The sequence below is a fragment of the Cornus florida genome, unplaced genomic scaffold, assembly GCF_030987335.1.
Source record: "Cornus florida cultivar Cherokee Brave unplaced genomic scaffold, ASM3098733v1 CherokeeBrave_3.0.0_Hap2_Chr01, whole genome shotgun sequence".
NCBI classification, from domain to species: Eukaryota; Viridiplantae; Streptophyta; class Magnoliopsida; order Cornales; family Cornaceae; genus Cornus; species Cornus florida.
The window spans coordinates 52,774,962-52,791,997 of NW_026775571.1; the positions used below are offsets into that span (position 1 = coordinate 52,774,962).

The following is a 17,036-nucleotide window of genomic DNA, read 5'->3' on the forward strand; positions in this document are numbered from 1 at the left end:
CCATGTTCAAATTGAAGTCAAAAATTCAGTGTTGCAGAGAACCTTTGAGACAATGGAGCGTGAATAAGAATTTCAATTCTAGGAAGCAGACTGAGCAATTGGAAGCTAAGCTAAAATTGGGATGCTTCTAATTTTGATGAGAATTCATGTGATCGATTCTATTCTATACATATTAAGATGTCGACGACTACATTAAAATTTATATAACTATAAAATGTGTGTTATCATTAATTGCACATATTTTTATTTATAATTTCTTTTTTCAAATGTTGATACCTCATAAAGATAATAAAACTCAACCCAAAATCACGCACGTGTGTAACTCAGAAGAAAAGCATCTTCTTGATTCAAAACACTCGCTTAGCTTTAGATTAACTTTGAATGGTGAATGTTCCATTTGTATCTTGTGCACTACCCTTCTTGTTTGTAAATTAAAAGTATTGACAAAAGAATAAAATAATAATTTTTTTTTTTTAAAGGAATGAATTAACATTTATATAAATACAAGGTGTGATGACCGCACATATTTTGATTTATTATTACTTTTTTCAAAAATAATAATAAATAGTTTGAAAGTCGAATATATCCGACTAATGATATCATCAGCATCATATCCTAAGTCACATAAAACGAGAGCGAAAACATAATCTAATCTCTTAAAGAGCGGGAGCGCGCAAAAGCTTCTATACATTTATTTATATAAGTAATTATCTTAATAAATTATTATTTTATTTTATTTTTGTTATTTTTTATAATATAATATTATTTAAAAATAATCAGATATTTATCTATAATCTCATTTACTAATTAAGTATATGAAATAGTTATATTTTTTTAATTGTGCTCAAGTATTTTTTATTTCCAACGACTGCTAGTGAGTTCCATTCCTTCACTACGCGCTATTTACTTGGATTCTTACCATAACACAATTGCATTTGCCTTGTGTGGAACAATTCACGCACTCCCAAGTCGCTAATTCGCACGCAGAGCTTGGACGCGGCCATCTACTGAATAAATTATGTAACTTTGATATATGTTGATGTCATTTTCTACTCACATAAATTTAGTTTGATATGTATGACCGTCGGACTATGTATCATTACAAACTCGACCCAAAGTTCAGAACAAGCACACATGCACGGGCACTCACTCGTGCAAGAAAAGCACCTTCTTGCTTCAAAATAGTGGATTCAGCTTTAGAATAACTTGAAGAGTGAATGATCCATTTGTATCTCCATTCTCTGACCAAGGAAGGAATTCTTGTTTGTAAATCAAAGGTATTGACAAGAGAAGCAATTTTTTTTTGAAAAATTATTCTCTCATCAATACTTCTTATTTACAATTTATACAAGTTAATTTTAATAGCATCTTCTATAACTTAAATATCACAACGACAACAACAACAACAACAAGAAACAAAAAAAAAAGAGTAAGAAACAAGAAGATTTAGAGAGCCACAAAAAACTTAAATATGAAGCTAAAATGATGGTAGTTAAAGTAAAAATAACAAATAAAATGCATTAAACAAAAGAGGGTGAACTGACTTTACAAATTAGCAAAAAATAAAGAGAGGTTAACTAATAGAAATAAAGTTAGGTGTGTTAAGTATATAAATCAAACAATATTAGTTTAAAAAAACAGATAGATTAGAAATGTGAAAAAATTATGTTCAACAATTAGTAAATGATAGGTAATGAACCTTACATAGGAATAGTAAATGAAATTAATAGTAAGGAAGTAGATGACCCAGACCTATAGAGGCATGGAGAAATTTAGATAGAATAGGAATTGAATAGTCAAAAAAATTGTTTAGCAAAATTCTAAAAGAAAAAAGAATGGAGAAAAAACAATATAGAACTCATTTATAAGAATAAATATATAAAATTGTAAAAAAAATTAGAGGAATTAAATTAATGAGTCACACAATGAAACTATGAAAAATGATAATTGAACAAAGATCAAGGAAATAAACCTTAATATATGATAATCAATTCAGATTTATGCTAGATGGATCCATTATTAAAGTTATATACTTAATAAGACAAATTAATAGGTGATTGTAATTACATAATAAAAAATAAAAAAATAAAAAAGTGGTGATTGTAGGAATAAATAAAAAATAAATAAAAAAAATTACACATGGTTTACATAAAAATTAAAGAAGGAATCTGATAGAATAGCAAGGGCCATTTTTTGGTGGGCTATACAAAGAAAACAAATCTATAAAATTTATAAATTTTATACTCCGTAAATCTTATTCAGGATATGTGGAGTGAAACGTTAATCAGTGTTCATTCATAATATATGCGGAGGAACTAGTGAAATCTCTGTAAGTTATTAATCTAGAAGGTAAGCGATAAAGAGGCCAACAAAATTTATATATAATAAAATAATTAAAATTAATTTTAAAAAATTAAATCTAAGAAGAAATATGATGCATAATAAGAAAGAATTGAAGAAAGAATTGTGATGGTCACCATCCATATACAATGAAGACAACTATGATTGAGAAAAAACTAAAAGTGGCCAGACCTTTCTTTATATTTTGTTGACTAAGAACGTACCTGGGAAGCCCTGCTAGGTGTAGTGTGTGTGGGAAGTTTGAGCACTTACAATAACGATTGAAGTGGATGTTCCTCTCTTGAGTGGCCAGAAAAATAATTCCTTTCTTAAGCTATGGGTAAAATAATTCAGTTTCTAACACAATAACACATTGAAATTAAATAGAGTTACTTAGCAAAAAGAAATTTAGAGCACCATTGAGAAGAGAGGAAAAATGGCAGAGTATGCGGTGAGCATTGTGATCGATTATTTGGTTTCGTTACTTGCAGAGGAGGTGAATCTTTTGAGAGGTGTGCACAGAGAATTCGAAAGTATCAAATGTGAATTAGAGTTCATTAAGCCCTATCTGAAGGATGCAGACGAAAGGGCCGAAAAAGGAGAGAGCAATGATGGTGTAAAAGCTTTGGTGAAACGAGTAAGGAAAGTTTCTTACCGAATAGAAGATGTGATTGATGAATACATACTTCATCTGCTGACACAACGCTCTGATCAGCGTCGTGGGTTCATCAGTTTTCTTTACAAGGTTGCTCAATCGATCATAAAATGTAAACCCCGACAAGAGATAGCCTCGGAGATTCAAGAGATCAAAACAACTCTCCATGAGATCCACGAACTACGGAATAGATACGGTTTACATGTCAAAGAGGAAGGATCAAGCAGCAGCAGCAGCAGCAATGTGAAGAATGAGTCGACATGGCATGATCCTCGAGTGGCTTCCCTTTTTCTTGACGAAGCTGAAGTGGTAGGCATCGAGTCTCCACGAGCTGAACTGACGACCTTGATGGCAGAGGAAGCATCACCAAAAAGAACGGTGATTTCAGTGGTTGGTGAGGGTGGACTTGGAAAGACCACTCTTGTGAAGAAGGTCTATGATGACCAAGTAGCATGTGGGAACTTTGTTTGCCATGCTTGGATAACTGTCTCTCAATCATACAACAACAAGGACCTATTGAGGACTGTAATGAAGAAATTCTGCGAGACTACTTCCAATGGAATTGAAACAATAGAAGAGGCATCACTCATCGGCAAGCTAAGAGAATATTTACAACGAAAAAGGTACGTGGTTATTTTTGACGATGTATGGGACATGCGTTTTTGGAATTTCATAAAACCTGCTTTACCCGACGATAACAAAGGTAGTCGGGTAATTATCACTACAAGAAACAATGGTGTGGCTACTTCTTGCATAGAATCTAAATTTGATAAGATCTATGAACTCAACCACCTGTCTCACGAAAAAGCATGGGACCTCTTCTGCAAAAGCGCATTCCAATCTGATTATGGAGGGATTTGTCCTCCGGCATTGAAGGAAGTGTCGGATGAAATTGTTAGAAAATGTAATGGAGTGCCACTTGCTATTGTAATGATAGGTCGTCTATTGTCAACCAAAGATAAGGTTGTATTGCAGTGGCAAAATTTTTCTAATAGACTCGGTTCTGAGTTGAAAAGTAACCCCCATCGAGAAGATGTCAAGAAGATTATTCTCTTCAGCTATCTTGATTTGCCCTACCACCTCAAACCTTGTTTCTTGTATTTTGGCATACTTCCAGAAGACTACTCCATTAGACATGGAAGACTAATTCGATTATGGATCGCTGAGGGTTTTGTAAAAGAAGATAGAGGTAAAACATTGGAAGAGATCGCAGAAGAAAACTTGAAAGAGCTCATCCATAGAAGCTTGGTTCAAATATCACGGGGCTACACAGTTGACCAAAAAGTTCAATGATGTCGAGTCCATGATATAATGCGTGAGATCATCCTAATAAAAAACGAGGAGTTACTTTTCGCAAAAGATGACTCTATTTTTGACGATGGACAATTTAGATGCTTATCTATTCATAACATAACTAATAGTGTCATGAATAGCATTACTAAGTCAAGAATACATTCCGTAATTACTTTTGGAACAGATGAATTGCCAGAGTCTTTCATAGGCACATTAATGACAAATTTCAAGCTTTTGAAGGTATTGGATTTTCAAAATGCTCCGGCATTAAATTCTCTGCCTGAAGAAGTGGGAAATCTACTCCATCTGAGGTATCTAAGTTTGAGAAAAACAAAAGTGAAGGTTCTTCCGAAGTCCATCGGTAGGCTACGCTACCTACTGACATTAGATCTGAAAGAAAGTCTTGTGGATGAGCTACCTATTGAGATCAACAGGCTCCATAAGTTGCGACATCTTCTTGCGTCCAATCGACCTTACAGCCAAGTGGTAAAGATACATGAAGGGTTTGGTTGTTTAAAGGATTTGCAAAAGCTAAACTTAGTGGAGTTGGCAAATGATCATGGAAAAAGCTTAGTCAAAGAGCTAATAATGCTAAGGCAGATGAGGAAATTGGGCATCATCAACTTGAAGAAAGAGGAAGGGAAGGATATGTGCATTGCAGTTGAGAATATGAGCCACCTTCAATCTTTGCATGTAATTGCAACTCAAAATGGCATTCTTGATTTACAACATATTTTATCTCCACCCAATTCTTTGCAGCATCTTGTCCTGACGGGGCAATTGGAGAAGTTCCCTAATTGGATTTCCAAACTTCAAAATCTGGTCACAATAAGTTTGTGTGACTCAAGCCTGACAGAAGATCCCCTAAAATCCCTTCAAACTCTACCCAATTTACTAGAGCTTGTGCTCAATAATGCATACGATGGCAAGGTCTTGCACTTTGAGGAAGGGGGATTTCAGAAACTTGAACAATTTCAACTCTATGACATGACTAAATTAATTTCGTTGAAAGTCGACACAGGAGCACTGCCTCTCTTGCAAGCTGCAAGAATTTTCAAATGCTGGAATCTAGCAGAGGTTTCCGAGAACATTGGTAATATTGTCATCTTTTAGATAAATAAACTAGAAACAACCAATTGCTTTATATACTATTAGATAGAGATAATTATATTTACTCAACAAACAAACAACTTTTGTAAAAATATATTACAATGTTAGAAAGCACAAAATCTTATTCATACGTTATACAATTTTATCGAAGTATATTACTATATTAGAATTTTATTCATATTTATAGAATTTTGTAAGAATATATTACAATGCACAAAGCCCAACTCTCTGCAAGTACCATAATATATGGTGGTGTGTGGCAGATATTAAAAGCTTATTTTTAGACATTGTTTCTAGGTTTATTGAATTATACAATTTTTAATTATTTGATATCTACCATCATTTATGCTTTGTTAACGTGACAGTGAACCTACTTAGTTTCCTAGTCCCAGATCGACATCATCATGAAAGAAGGCCCGAATATGGAAATGCCAACCACAATTTCAACGGTAATAAGAATCATGTTTCCTCTGCTCAAATCAGTCTATTAATCTGTTTTTCTTTCTTTCTTTGGTTATTCTATTCCACTCTCCTCAATTTACAAAGTCATGTTTTAATTGTTAGGTCATGTAACAGACACGGCAACCACACTAAATTAACTTCTGTTGCTGGAACAAGTAGGCTTCACAACCTCCAAATCATCCAATCAATGGGCACTAGCCCAAATGGTATAAATTCTCCTACCAAAAGAGGGGGTGGGGATTGAGCGTTCGAGCCCTGATAGGAGCAACATAGCGGGTGCATATATGTTTGATTGAACTTGTGTGTGTATCTCTGAGGATAATTTGTTTGATGATATGCACCTCCAATGTGTGTTTGGCAACCATCCTTTGTTCCTACTGGATGTACTCTCTCTTTCTTAATTCCTACTTTTATCTCAGCTATGGTTTTCAACTTTACATGCATATAAACAAAAGTATGTATTATGAAACTACTTCATGGTTTGATTTGTGTACTTCAAGGTTGTTTTAAATCTCAAAGGTGCACAGTTATGTCCTTTTTTAAATAAATTTTGCATGTTGTCCTTCACCACCCATACTACTAGTTTGACCTCAACAATTTCATAACAGGATTCTAAATTTGGTGAAGCAATTTTCCTACCCATTTTATACACACACTTGTTAAACCACTTAAACAGGCAGGAGGGTAGATCTGTCCCCCAATAACAGTTTATTATCTGAAAATAATTTTTAAATAAAACAAATGGAAATTGTTACAAACCCTAATTAAACCTAAATTTTAAAGGAAATTTTCTCTACACTGGCTTCCTAGTATCTCTTCCAAATCATCTTTTTAATCGACCACGCAAATTTTGTGTTGTTCGGGTTTTTGCCCTTTTTTATTCTTCTTCTTTAAGTCATATATATCTCAAATTTCCCATATCACTAGGTTTTTTATTTTCAAGTTGTTCTTGTTAGGAAATTTAGGCAAAAAGAAATTGTGATCCTTATGACAATGAAAATTGAGGGATAAATAAATACCTAGATTAGTAGTTGAGACGAGAATGAAAACTAAGATATGTAAAGACTTATGAGTGAAAATTGGGGGATATGTAGACTTGCGAGAATGAGAACTGAAAGATGTATTATCATAAGATATTCTCAATTCTAGTGTACCTATTTATTTTGTATAATATGTCATTGTTGGTAGTTGGTACATAACACAAATTGATAAATTTTAAAGACCACAGTCCAAGTAATTCTCCTATTAATGAACGATACTTTTGCAAATAGAAGCTTTTATATGTCAAACTTTCGGACCTTAAAGTAATCCACCAAACTCACACTGTACCTCTATTGATGTCATGTTAACACTGCAATACACAGCATTGGTCCTTGCATTTTATCGTATGCACCGTTGTCAGTCCGCATTTCAGATTTAAAAGGGAGTAGGGGGCCTGTGGCTCTTTCCAACACCAGTCAAACCTGAGAATGCCATATACAAAGAGAGAAATGCGACCTTATATTGTGAGATTATTTAAAAGAACAAACATACTGCTGCAACAACTATGAAGAAAAAAATAATTAATGAACTTGCAACTACGGAGTAAATAATAATAAATGACTTCTCCACTTTCTGTACCACAACATTTTACTAGACATCTAATTTTGGATTACCAGTAAATCTAAGGTTTTAAAAATAATAATAATAATAAAAAAATATCTTTAATGCACAAGTAATACCAATTACATGGTATTTACCAGCTAATTAAATGTTGGCACATAATAATAGGACTCATTGAAATAGATGCATTTTTACTTGTGTGACAAGATGTAATCGGTTGGTGACACCGATGATATGGTATCACTGGTGCACATAAGACTTTCTCGGTTTTATTGCATCCAATATAAAATGCCAAATCATCATTTCAATTTATGAACATAAAATAAAAGGTACATTGCGCAGACTAGATGTGTCAAGCTACAGATTGGACAATGCTTCAATAGTGGCAGAAACAAGCCTCATGATTGGCAATTTTCTCCAGCAATGTCGCAAGGCTTCATGAGACAATGTAGTCATTGCGGGTGTGGTGGTAATCGAAGAGAAAAAGATTTGTCAACATCACAGGGCAACAAACTGCCAAGGCTTATTGTGGTTAGCTTTAATTCTTAATAGAACATCAACTACAATTCTCTACTGCGAGTGCTAGTTTTGGTGCTAGTAGAGCTGCAGATGAGCCAAGCCGAACTTGGGATTGTTCCAGCTCGACTCATCAAAATCAAAAAGTTGTTTGTGCTCGGCTCAAGCTCAGCTCACCAATGCTCTAGCAAGCTCAAACTCGACTTTGTTCAAGCTCATATTGCAAAAAATTGACAATGTCGGCATTGTCTTCGCCATCAATCTCTGTTCATCTCTCACACACCTCTACCACGGGAGCGGCTTGTGATTACATCAGCACAAAAGAAATGAAAAGAATGGCAATCAAGAGATAACATTTTTTTTTTTATAAGTAAAGAAGTATAAAAAGCGCTCAAAAGGGGAGCGCGTCCCAAGAGAACTACACAAGGCCAAAAAAGAGCCTCAAACCTTCAAAGAGGCCAAAAAATCAACAATATCCTCTAAAGATCTATACTCTCTTCTGGAAACCCAACAAAAAAGAGTGGAAATAATAGAGATTTTAATAATAGAAATAGGCATCTCCTTTCAAGAGATAACATGGCGCGCAGAGAGAGAGAGAGAGAGCACTAACTTTACACTTGCTTTTGGAATAAGGGTTTCCAACATGGTTCTAAGGTGGTCAGTGGAATCTGGAGAGACGCTGTGTATGACTTAGAGAGAGATTAGTTTTATCTTAGTGTAAAGTGCAAAAAGAAAACCCCTGCTAAATAAAAAATGTGCAAAAAACAGCCCTACTATTTAGTATGTGCATATAAATCCCTAACATTTGAAGATATGTGCAAATTGCCCCTTAACCGTCAATTCTAAACAATTTTTTTCTATCAAAACCCAAAATACCCTTAATAATCAGTGTTTTATGAAATTAGTATTTTTTTTTAATTTTATTTTGTCTTAAGGGCATTTTAGGTATTTCAGTCTTCAAATCGACAAAAATGTCCTTATTTGCTCAATTTGGAAAATGCAAGGTGGTTTTTCAAACACCAGGGGGATATTTGCATATTCAGGATATAACAGGAGCTTTTTTTGCACTTTAGCCTTCATCTTTTTCCTTCAAAATCTTGTGGTAGTGATTGTAATAGTTGCTAGGCCGATGGGGCTTCTAAAGATTAGATAACTTATTGGGCTCTTGTGAGATAGAAGTGTTTGGGTAAACTCATGAAAGGCTAAACTTTTGTCAGAAACAAATGAATTTCCAATCATTGTAAGCTCATATTAAGGATTAATAATAAGCCCATATCATGTTCCATTGCATATGCTACTTCCTGCTTATGTTGTTTTGATTGAAGAAATGAGAACGTGGATAAGAATTAAATTAGAGTTTAGAAGAAAAGGGAGAAAAGCTCTAGAATCAAAAGGATTAAGATAAGATAGGACTAAAATTGAATGCATGAAATAAAACTTTAATGCCACGTTTGGTATACAGGAATGGAATAGAATGCAAATGGGAATGGAATGGTCATTCTCATTCTATTATTTGGTTGCAAATTTGAAATGATGTAGGAATGGAATGATAATAAACATTCTAGTGTTTGATTGGACCAATTTAAAACCTAAAATGGAATGAATTTCAAATTGAATTCTCCAAAATACCCCTCAGTGATAAATAAATTATATTACCAAAATAACATTTTTCTATAATTTCTTAAAAAAGAAATGTGGCGGTGGTGGATGGCAACGACAGTGGTGGTGGAGGTGGAAGGCAGCAGTGGTGTAGGTGGCGAAAGGCGCCAGTGGTGTAGGTGGCGGTGGTGGAAGGCAACAATGGTGCAGGTGGTGGTGGTGGAAGGCAACAATGGTGCAGGTGGTGGTGGTGGAAGGCAGTGGCAATGATAGCGGTGCAGTCGTGGTGGAAGGCGGTAGTGGTGTTAATAGCGGTGGTGGAAGGCAATGGTGGAAGGCAGTGAAGGTGGCGGTGAAGATGGTGGTGGAAGGCAATGACGGCGGTGGCGGTGGCGGTGGCGGTGGCGGTGATAGTGATGGTGGTGGTGGCACTGACGGTGGTAGTGGTGGTGGTGGTGGTGGTGTAAATGGTGGAAGTCAGTGATGGTGGTGGTAATGATGGAAGTCGGTGGAGATGGCATGGTAGTGGTGACAGTGGAGGTGGAAGGTGGCGACAATAGTGGCAATGACGGTGGTGGTGGTGGTGGTGGCAATGGTGGAAGGCAGTGGTGGAAGGCGGTGGTGGTGGTCTTTGGACTTGGAACATGAGGATATTTTGGGAGCTAGATTTTTTTAAAAAAATTTACTTGGGAATGAAATGGTCATTCCATAGGTTTAGTTGAGAAATAGATCTTCATTCCAAAGGAATGGTCATTTCCACTTTAAATTTCATATAAAACAAAGGAATGGTTAGAATGGGCATTCCATTCCATTCAAGCGTACCAAACGCAGCATAAATTCTTTAATAAAACCATAAATACATATGAGGATGTTAAAATAAAAATAATAATAATCAAGGATCAGTAATCATTCATCATCCTTGTCTGCAATCTCATATGAATGAGATTGGCTACGTGAATTATCGTTTTTCATTCTTGTCTATTACAAATCGTCAGACATGTTATCTTTAACTTTTTAAAACCAATTATAATAACTTTATTTCCTCTAACCTTTTGAAATCAAGGATTGATAGATTACTAAAAATTGAACATTTTTGTTTTTATGCTCAATTATACAGAAAGAGGGAAAAAAGCAAAGATGATGTTAATCATGAAATCAATGCTGGATAAGTTACATAAGAGGAATGCTTCTAAAATTATATTATGCAATCAAATTATTCCACTAAAATTTAAAGGTATAATTTTATAGACTGTTATTAGACAACCAATATTTTAATGAACAAAATGCTGGACAGCAGAAAGACAAATACATAAAATAAGTGTGATCTAAATGTGACTCTTGAGATATGTGTGCCAAGACAAAATAGAATAAAAATAGAAATACACACATTTTCAAGATGGTTAAAGTAACACTCATTGAAGATAAAACAAGAGCTAAGTAATTAAGATGATTTAACCATGAGCAAAGGACCAATGAACAAAGGACCAATAACTGCACCAATCCACTAGGGGAGATTGGGGATAATGCTAGGTGAAGGGGTGATCAAAACTAACAACGGTTGAAAGATAGGGTGATATATAACAGAATATCATTTAAATGAGGTTATAACCTCAAATAGAGGGGAATGCAAAACAATATTTATGTAGCCAACCTCAAATGGTTAAAAAAATGCCTTGTTAGGTCTTCATAGCAATAAAATAGATGTGTGTGTTTATTGCCAAGACAACAAATATATATATACATATATATATATATATAGAGAGAGAGAGAGAGAGAAAATTGTTAGAACCAAAAAGAGGATCAAAGCTCATGGAAAGGAGAATGGACATTTATAACTTCTCCAAAATACTCATTCTACCACTTTTGAAAACAAAACAACTAATACAATATTATATTTGTCAAACCCCAAATGATTTAAGACTTCATTTTATTTTGCATAACCATATCTAAAAGGTTGTCCCAATTGCCACATCCAGCCAAAATAAAAATAAAAAGAAAAAGAAAAAATATTCTCTTATAATATCATTATTTGGTGCAATGATAAAAGTTAGTTTGTGTATCAACACAATCATTTTCTATAATATTATCAAAATTAAGGTTTTTGTCACATTGTAGGTGGACTAGTACTGAGCAATGTCTTTTTTGCTTCTATTTCCAAACAGTTCTATGTCACCAGCACTGGTAGTAGAATAGATAATCAAATAAAGAAACCTTTTAAACTATTTTTCTTCACATGGCAAATTCAGGGCTGCTATGTCTGAAGCATGTATTCAGTTAGGGATCAAAATAAGAAAGCAAAAAATGTCAATGCATTTCTCTATCATATGGCAAAGTGGACTCTCACCTTGACAATGGGCAACTGATGAATATTCCACTGACCTTGACAACAGGCAACTGATGAACAGTCAACATTTAAAATGTGAACTGATGAATAATTATAATCCGCGATACAAATTCCTAGGCTGAAACTATCAGTTCGACTTTGCAACTAAAGGAAGAGTTTTTAGAAGCGACAATGAAGGCTTTCGCACAGTGTGATTAAGCAGTATCATAAGTGTCAAAAGAGTTAAAGCTCCAGCCTGATGAGCAGTGCCTAACGAAACAGGTACATAAGAGAGAAGTGTTGATATCCCCAAAGTCACCTGCAATTAGACAAAATGAATTTAGATACCAGCAAGTTACTAATTGTCATACTCCTAAGAAAATAGTCAAACTACAAAATTGATTTAACTACCAACACAATTATGAAAATAACTTGTAACAGGAAATAGTTTAAACAAACAACTTAAAGAACTCAAAACTAAAAGTACCTGAAGAGCTGCCATGCCCATGGTGGTTCCAATTAAAGATCGTATGGCGGGATGAATGTCCAGGTTTCTCATTGACCACCAAAAGCCGCCAATTGAAACTAAGGTTGCAGTCGCAAGGATACGATGGTCAAGCTGTAAACATTAAAGAATATATATTACGGAATAATATTAGAGACTAGTGTTTGAGAAAATAAAATTTTCGAATTAGATGACATTCCATTCGTTTTAGATCTTCAGGTAGTTCAAGCAATAAACACATTACATAAATCTATAACTGATGCCAGCTATATTTAACAAAATTATCAGCAATGGATATAGAATCAAACATAACTGCATACAGCTGTAATTCGTAGAAGGAATTAGAAGAATTATGTGGTTCCAACAAAGTTTTAGAAAATTAACTTTCAGACACAATCTCCATCAGAGATTTAATTCTCTGTTTGAACAATGGAGCATGTCACTCAGAGTCACTTGTTTGATTCTCTAGTGTTTCAAGTCAAAATGTCGAATGAGTTGAACTAAATGTTGTGGAAACAACCAAAACAATTCTACCAATAGTTCTTCGAATTGAACATATGAACTGATATTCGTATTCTAAGATAACATTTCCCCCCAAATAACTATTCAGACATAACAACTAATACACTTATTTTGCAGAATATAAAAACAATTTCCGTAGTACTCCTCTTTTGGCAGCTGAAAAAATCTAAAGACAAACTTCAGAGTTCCATAACAGCTTATAATGGAAGTGTTTGTTCCAGCACACCAATTTATCTTACCCTCCTCTGGTACTCCCCCCGTATTAATAAAACTGCACATAAAAAATGGGAGGAACTGAAACAGTTACAAGAATCTTTCTATAGACACATTTGGTGAGGGAAAAAAAAAAAAAAGCAGGAGAAGAGACAATATTATTTAACATCATCTTATTTGCCTAATTTGATTTTGCTGAAAACAATATTTAGAAAATTTATTCATTCTAATTTGTAAATCTCAATTTGTGGAGATTTCGGGAAAATAAAAGGTTCATGGTAACTCCAAAATGTTCACCTTCAACAATATTATAAGGTAAAACTTAAATATGCTATACTCATTAAATATGTTTTAACATAGCAATCATCTCTCTCTTCCGCATCTCTTCTAAATCAACCTCAATTTAGTTAATAGCTATTGATGCATTCATCTGGAAAGCCATGGCAGTCAAGTCTGCTATAATCTATGAAAACCAAGAACTTGGAAAGATACCTGCACCATTGATGTGTTCTCAAAGAAATTGCGGATAAGTGGCTTCATGCTAAAAATATCATCTGGAATCCATGTATCACCCATCTTCGGAAAAGTATTAAATGCATGTCCCTGGCAATTTACCATTCAAATGAAAATTCATATCATTCCCAGATAGTTCTCAAGACAAATCATGATAAGAAAAAAAGTAAGATAGTTACATACAGCATCATTCCCTGCAACAAATGCTCCTGATACCGCAGTGATGCCAACGAGGATGCTTAGAGGAAGGGCAAGTTTCTTAACTTTTGCTGCCCCACGAACCCAAGCAACTGATTCAGCAGGTGGTTCAGGCATAACAACAGAAAGAGCAGTCCAAAACAGGCCACAGTAAATAACGAAAGCTGACGTAAGATGAGCTGCTAGGCGGTAAGGGCTTACTCTAGGTTGAGAATATTCAGATGGTGGCTCCTTCGAAAGAAGAAGTGAAGAGAGGAAATGTATTTAGGAGTTCAGACCTTATACAAAATTTTAGTGCCGTAACAGAAAATTAATTTTGTTTACCTCCAATCCACTTTTAACCATCCACCAACCGATTAGTCCCTGTCCAGCACCCAGGGCAAATAAAACAGAAAGTCTCATTCCAAGTTGCAGAGTAATGTATCCCTTACGAAGAAAATATGAAAATGGCAGTGCGAACATGATACCCAGTCCTCTTCCCCACATACGATGTGCATATTCCATCCAATAAATGAACTTGAAATCTTCAATGCTCATCCCTTTGTTTACACTACAAGAGATCAGAAATCAAATATGTAGCCAATAACTAACAAAATTCCAGATTTCTACATCATTTAAAAGGACAGGGCAACATCACTTGTAGACACAAAAATACTCATGAGTACACACTGCCTGGAAGATTTAGAAATACAAAAATTGAAGTTACGATCATGAAAACGTTCTGTAGAACAAAAAGAAAATGAAATTCCTTGCACAAGCCACACAATAAACAAATATTAATCACAGAAACACTTGAAATATTGTTGGAACTAACCGCTTGTACTCGGGGGATTGCTTATATTTCTCAAACTCAATCAACCAGTCATCATCTGATAGAGGAGGAAGGTCACCGGTGAATTTCCAGTCAGTCATCGAAAGACCAGATCGAGTAAGTCGTGTGACACCCCCAAGCACCACCATACTAAACACCCATGCAGCAGAAGCAAAAAGCCATATTCCAACAACTTTCTGCGCATGGGGCCCAGCAGTAACCAAAAGCTTCAAACCCTCCTTATTTATCATGTTGGCAGATGTCATGGTACACATATTCCTAAATGACGGCGTACAAAAATCCTGAAAACATCATATAATATTGATCCTTTGATTATATTTATAGACAAAACTAAGAAAATTTGAAAAAAAAAGGCAGACTCTGACAAGAACATTCAAACACAAGGCCTTTACTGGAAGAAAAAAAAAAATGTATTCAGACGCAGGGAGGGGTAGAAAAAATTGATGCTTGAAGTTTATAGTTGATGAAAAGAAAGTCTATCTACTGCAATGTCCCAAAATTAGTAGGTTAACTTAGGTTAAAGATAAGGACTTCTAACGGAATAATAGATTCGCAATGCAGTTGCTGAATGGCTGACAACAAAATTAAAGCTTCACACTGGTCCACCTGCAACTTACACAGCTAAGTTCCAACTCTATGTTGATAAGAAAAAAGAAGATCCCCTAATAAGAAGACTTTCAGCTATTTTAACAGAAACGCAAAGAAATCCAAGAAGCTTTTAAGCAATCACAAAAAGTAAGCACCAACATATAGTTTGGAGAAAAGAACAAAAACTAGAGTACAGGAGATCAAGGTAGGTTTTTCATTTTCTTTGTTGCAAACAAACCATTCAAAATGGATCTATCGAATGCCAGTCTAAAAGAACAAAAAACACACAATGAAATCCAAGCCCATTAAACAAGATATCATTTGAATTCCAAATTACAAGACCACACATTGGAAAACAAAATGAAATTTAAAAATATATATATTTGGTACTATTTCCACCAATTTTTTTTACAATAAACCAACCAAAATCATCTAAAGAAAATCCAACATAATATATATACATACATGAACAAAATCATTTGAAACTAAATTGCAGACCACACATCGAAAAACAACATACATAAATAAAAGGAAAATGGTGCCACTTTCACCTACTTTTTTTACAATGAAACCAACCCAAATCATCTTAAAAGAAATTCCAACATGATATAAACACACCCATATGTGTGTATGTTGTATAACAATCCTTCGTTACGTGATTTCCACATAAAGCTTCATATAAAGATGAATGAAAACAGGACATCAAACAAAGGAAATCATCATTTTTATAATTCTGAAAAGCAAAATGAAGAAAGATGAGAAGGTAGAAATAGAACCTTAAGACGATGATGATGATGGACTGTAGATCTAAAGCCATAGAAAATGGAGTTCCTTGCCGTAACAGGAGTAGTAGTACTACGACCAGCAACATTAACAGAGTAGAATCTGCAAGGGTTTAGAGATGGTTCATTCAAAACCCTAGTTGATGATCCCTTGACATTGTAGTATATGCTCTTATTTAGGTCTTTACTCCTTTTGAGAAGCGACGATACCAGTCTCCTCCCAAACATGGCCGCCCTGTTTCTCCTCTCTCTCTCTCTCTCTCTCTCTCTCACGAGCGAGCTGATATCAGTCAATCGGTCAGGTGGGTTTAACCTTGTACCGTTCAAACCGCCAATTTATCCAACGAAAAATTATTTTTAAATGGATTTTTCGGTGGTTCTATTTTTAGACATTTTTACATATAAATGGATTAGACCATCTCCAACGTAAACTGTCATTTTTACATATCAAATCTATATTTTTAGAGGAGGTGCAGTGTCAAAGTACTATATTTTAGCTATTCTGCTCCAACTATGCATTTCATCTAAAATACTATTTTTTGACATAACAATTATTATTTAAAATAAATAAATAAAAACACTTGCATATATATATATATATATATATACAAGCACAATATATATACACACATATATACACACACACAACAGTCATATACATATATATATGCACAACACTGACATATATATATATATATACAAGCACAACTGACTTATATATATACACAAGCACAACACAAAATTGGCAGCCTAACACCAAGTTGGCAGTCCATACAAGAGAGAAGAAGGAAGAGAACAATAGCAGATTTGGTAATAGTTATATGTTGTATTATATTTGGCATAACATTTGGCAAAGTTATATTTTGGTAGCTCATTTGGCATGTCATTGGAGAGCCCATTTTAAACCCACATGAAAATAACAGTCTATTGGAGTTGCTCTTAGTACTCCATATTTACTAATCAGTTGAGTCAAAGTCATATTC

At 34.5% G+C, this 17,036-nt stretch overlaps 3 protein-coding genes across 4 annotated transcripts; 2 read left to right on the top strand and 1 right to left on the bottom strand.

Annotated features, from left to right (window-relative positions):
- The first annotated feature begins 2,776 nt into the window (after window positions 1-2,776).
- Window positions 2,777-4,288, top strand: LOC132272273 (disease resistance protein RPM1-like). The gene has a single exon (XM_059773519.1). The coding sequence runs from the start codon at window positions 2,777-2,779 to the stop codon at window positions 4,286-4,288; it is 1,512 nt and encodes a 503-aa protein (XP_059629502.1).
- An 18-nt stretch (window positions 4,289-4,306) lies between these two features.
- Window positions 4,307-5,401, top strand: LOC132272289 (disease resistance protein RPM1-like). The gene has a single exon (XM_059773520.1). It carries the CDS (start codon window positions 4,307-4,309, stop codon window positions 5,399-5,401), a length of 1,095 nt encoding a protein of 364 aa, XP_059629503.1.
- A 1,668-nt stretch (window positions 5,402-7,069) lies between these two features.
- Window positions 7,070-16,369, bottom strand: LOC132296981 (cytochrome c oxidase assembly protein COX15-like). Of its 2 annotated transcripts, none has more exons than XM_059794885.1 (8): window positions 16,048-16,369; window positions 14,666-14,964; window positions 14,176-14,401; window positions 13,837-14,082; window positions 13,639-13,743; window positions 12,388-12,519; window positions 11,922-12,219; window positions 7,070-7,323 (listed from the first exon to the last, which is right to left on the bottom strand). In XM_059794885.1, exons 1-7 carry the CDS (start codon window positions 16,279-16,281, stop codon window positions 12,049-12,051), a joined length of 1,413 nt encoding a protein of 470 aa, XP_059650868.1. In that variant the 5' UTR covers window positions 16,282-16,369; the 3' UTR covers window positions 7,070-7,323; window positions 11,922-12,048. The 2 variants fall into 2 exon arrangements, with proteins under 2 accessions (XP_059650868.1, XP_059650867.1); XM_059794884.1 differs by having other exon boundaries at window positions 13,633-13,743.
- Window positions 16,370-17,036: the final 667 nt, after the last annotated feature.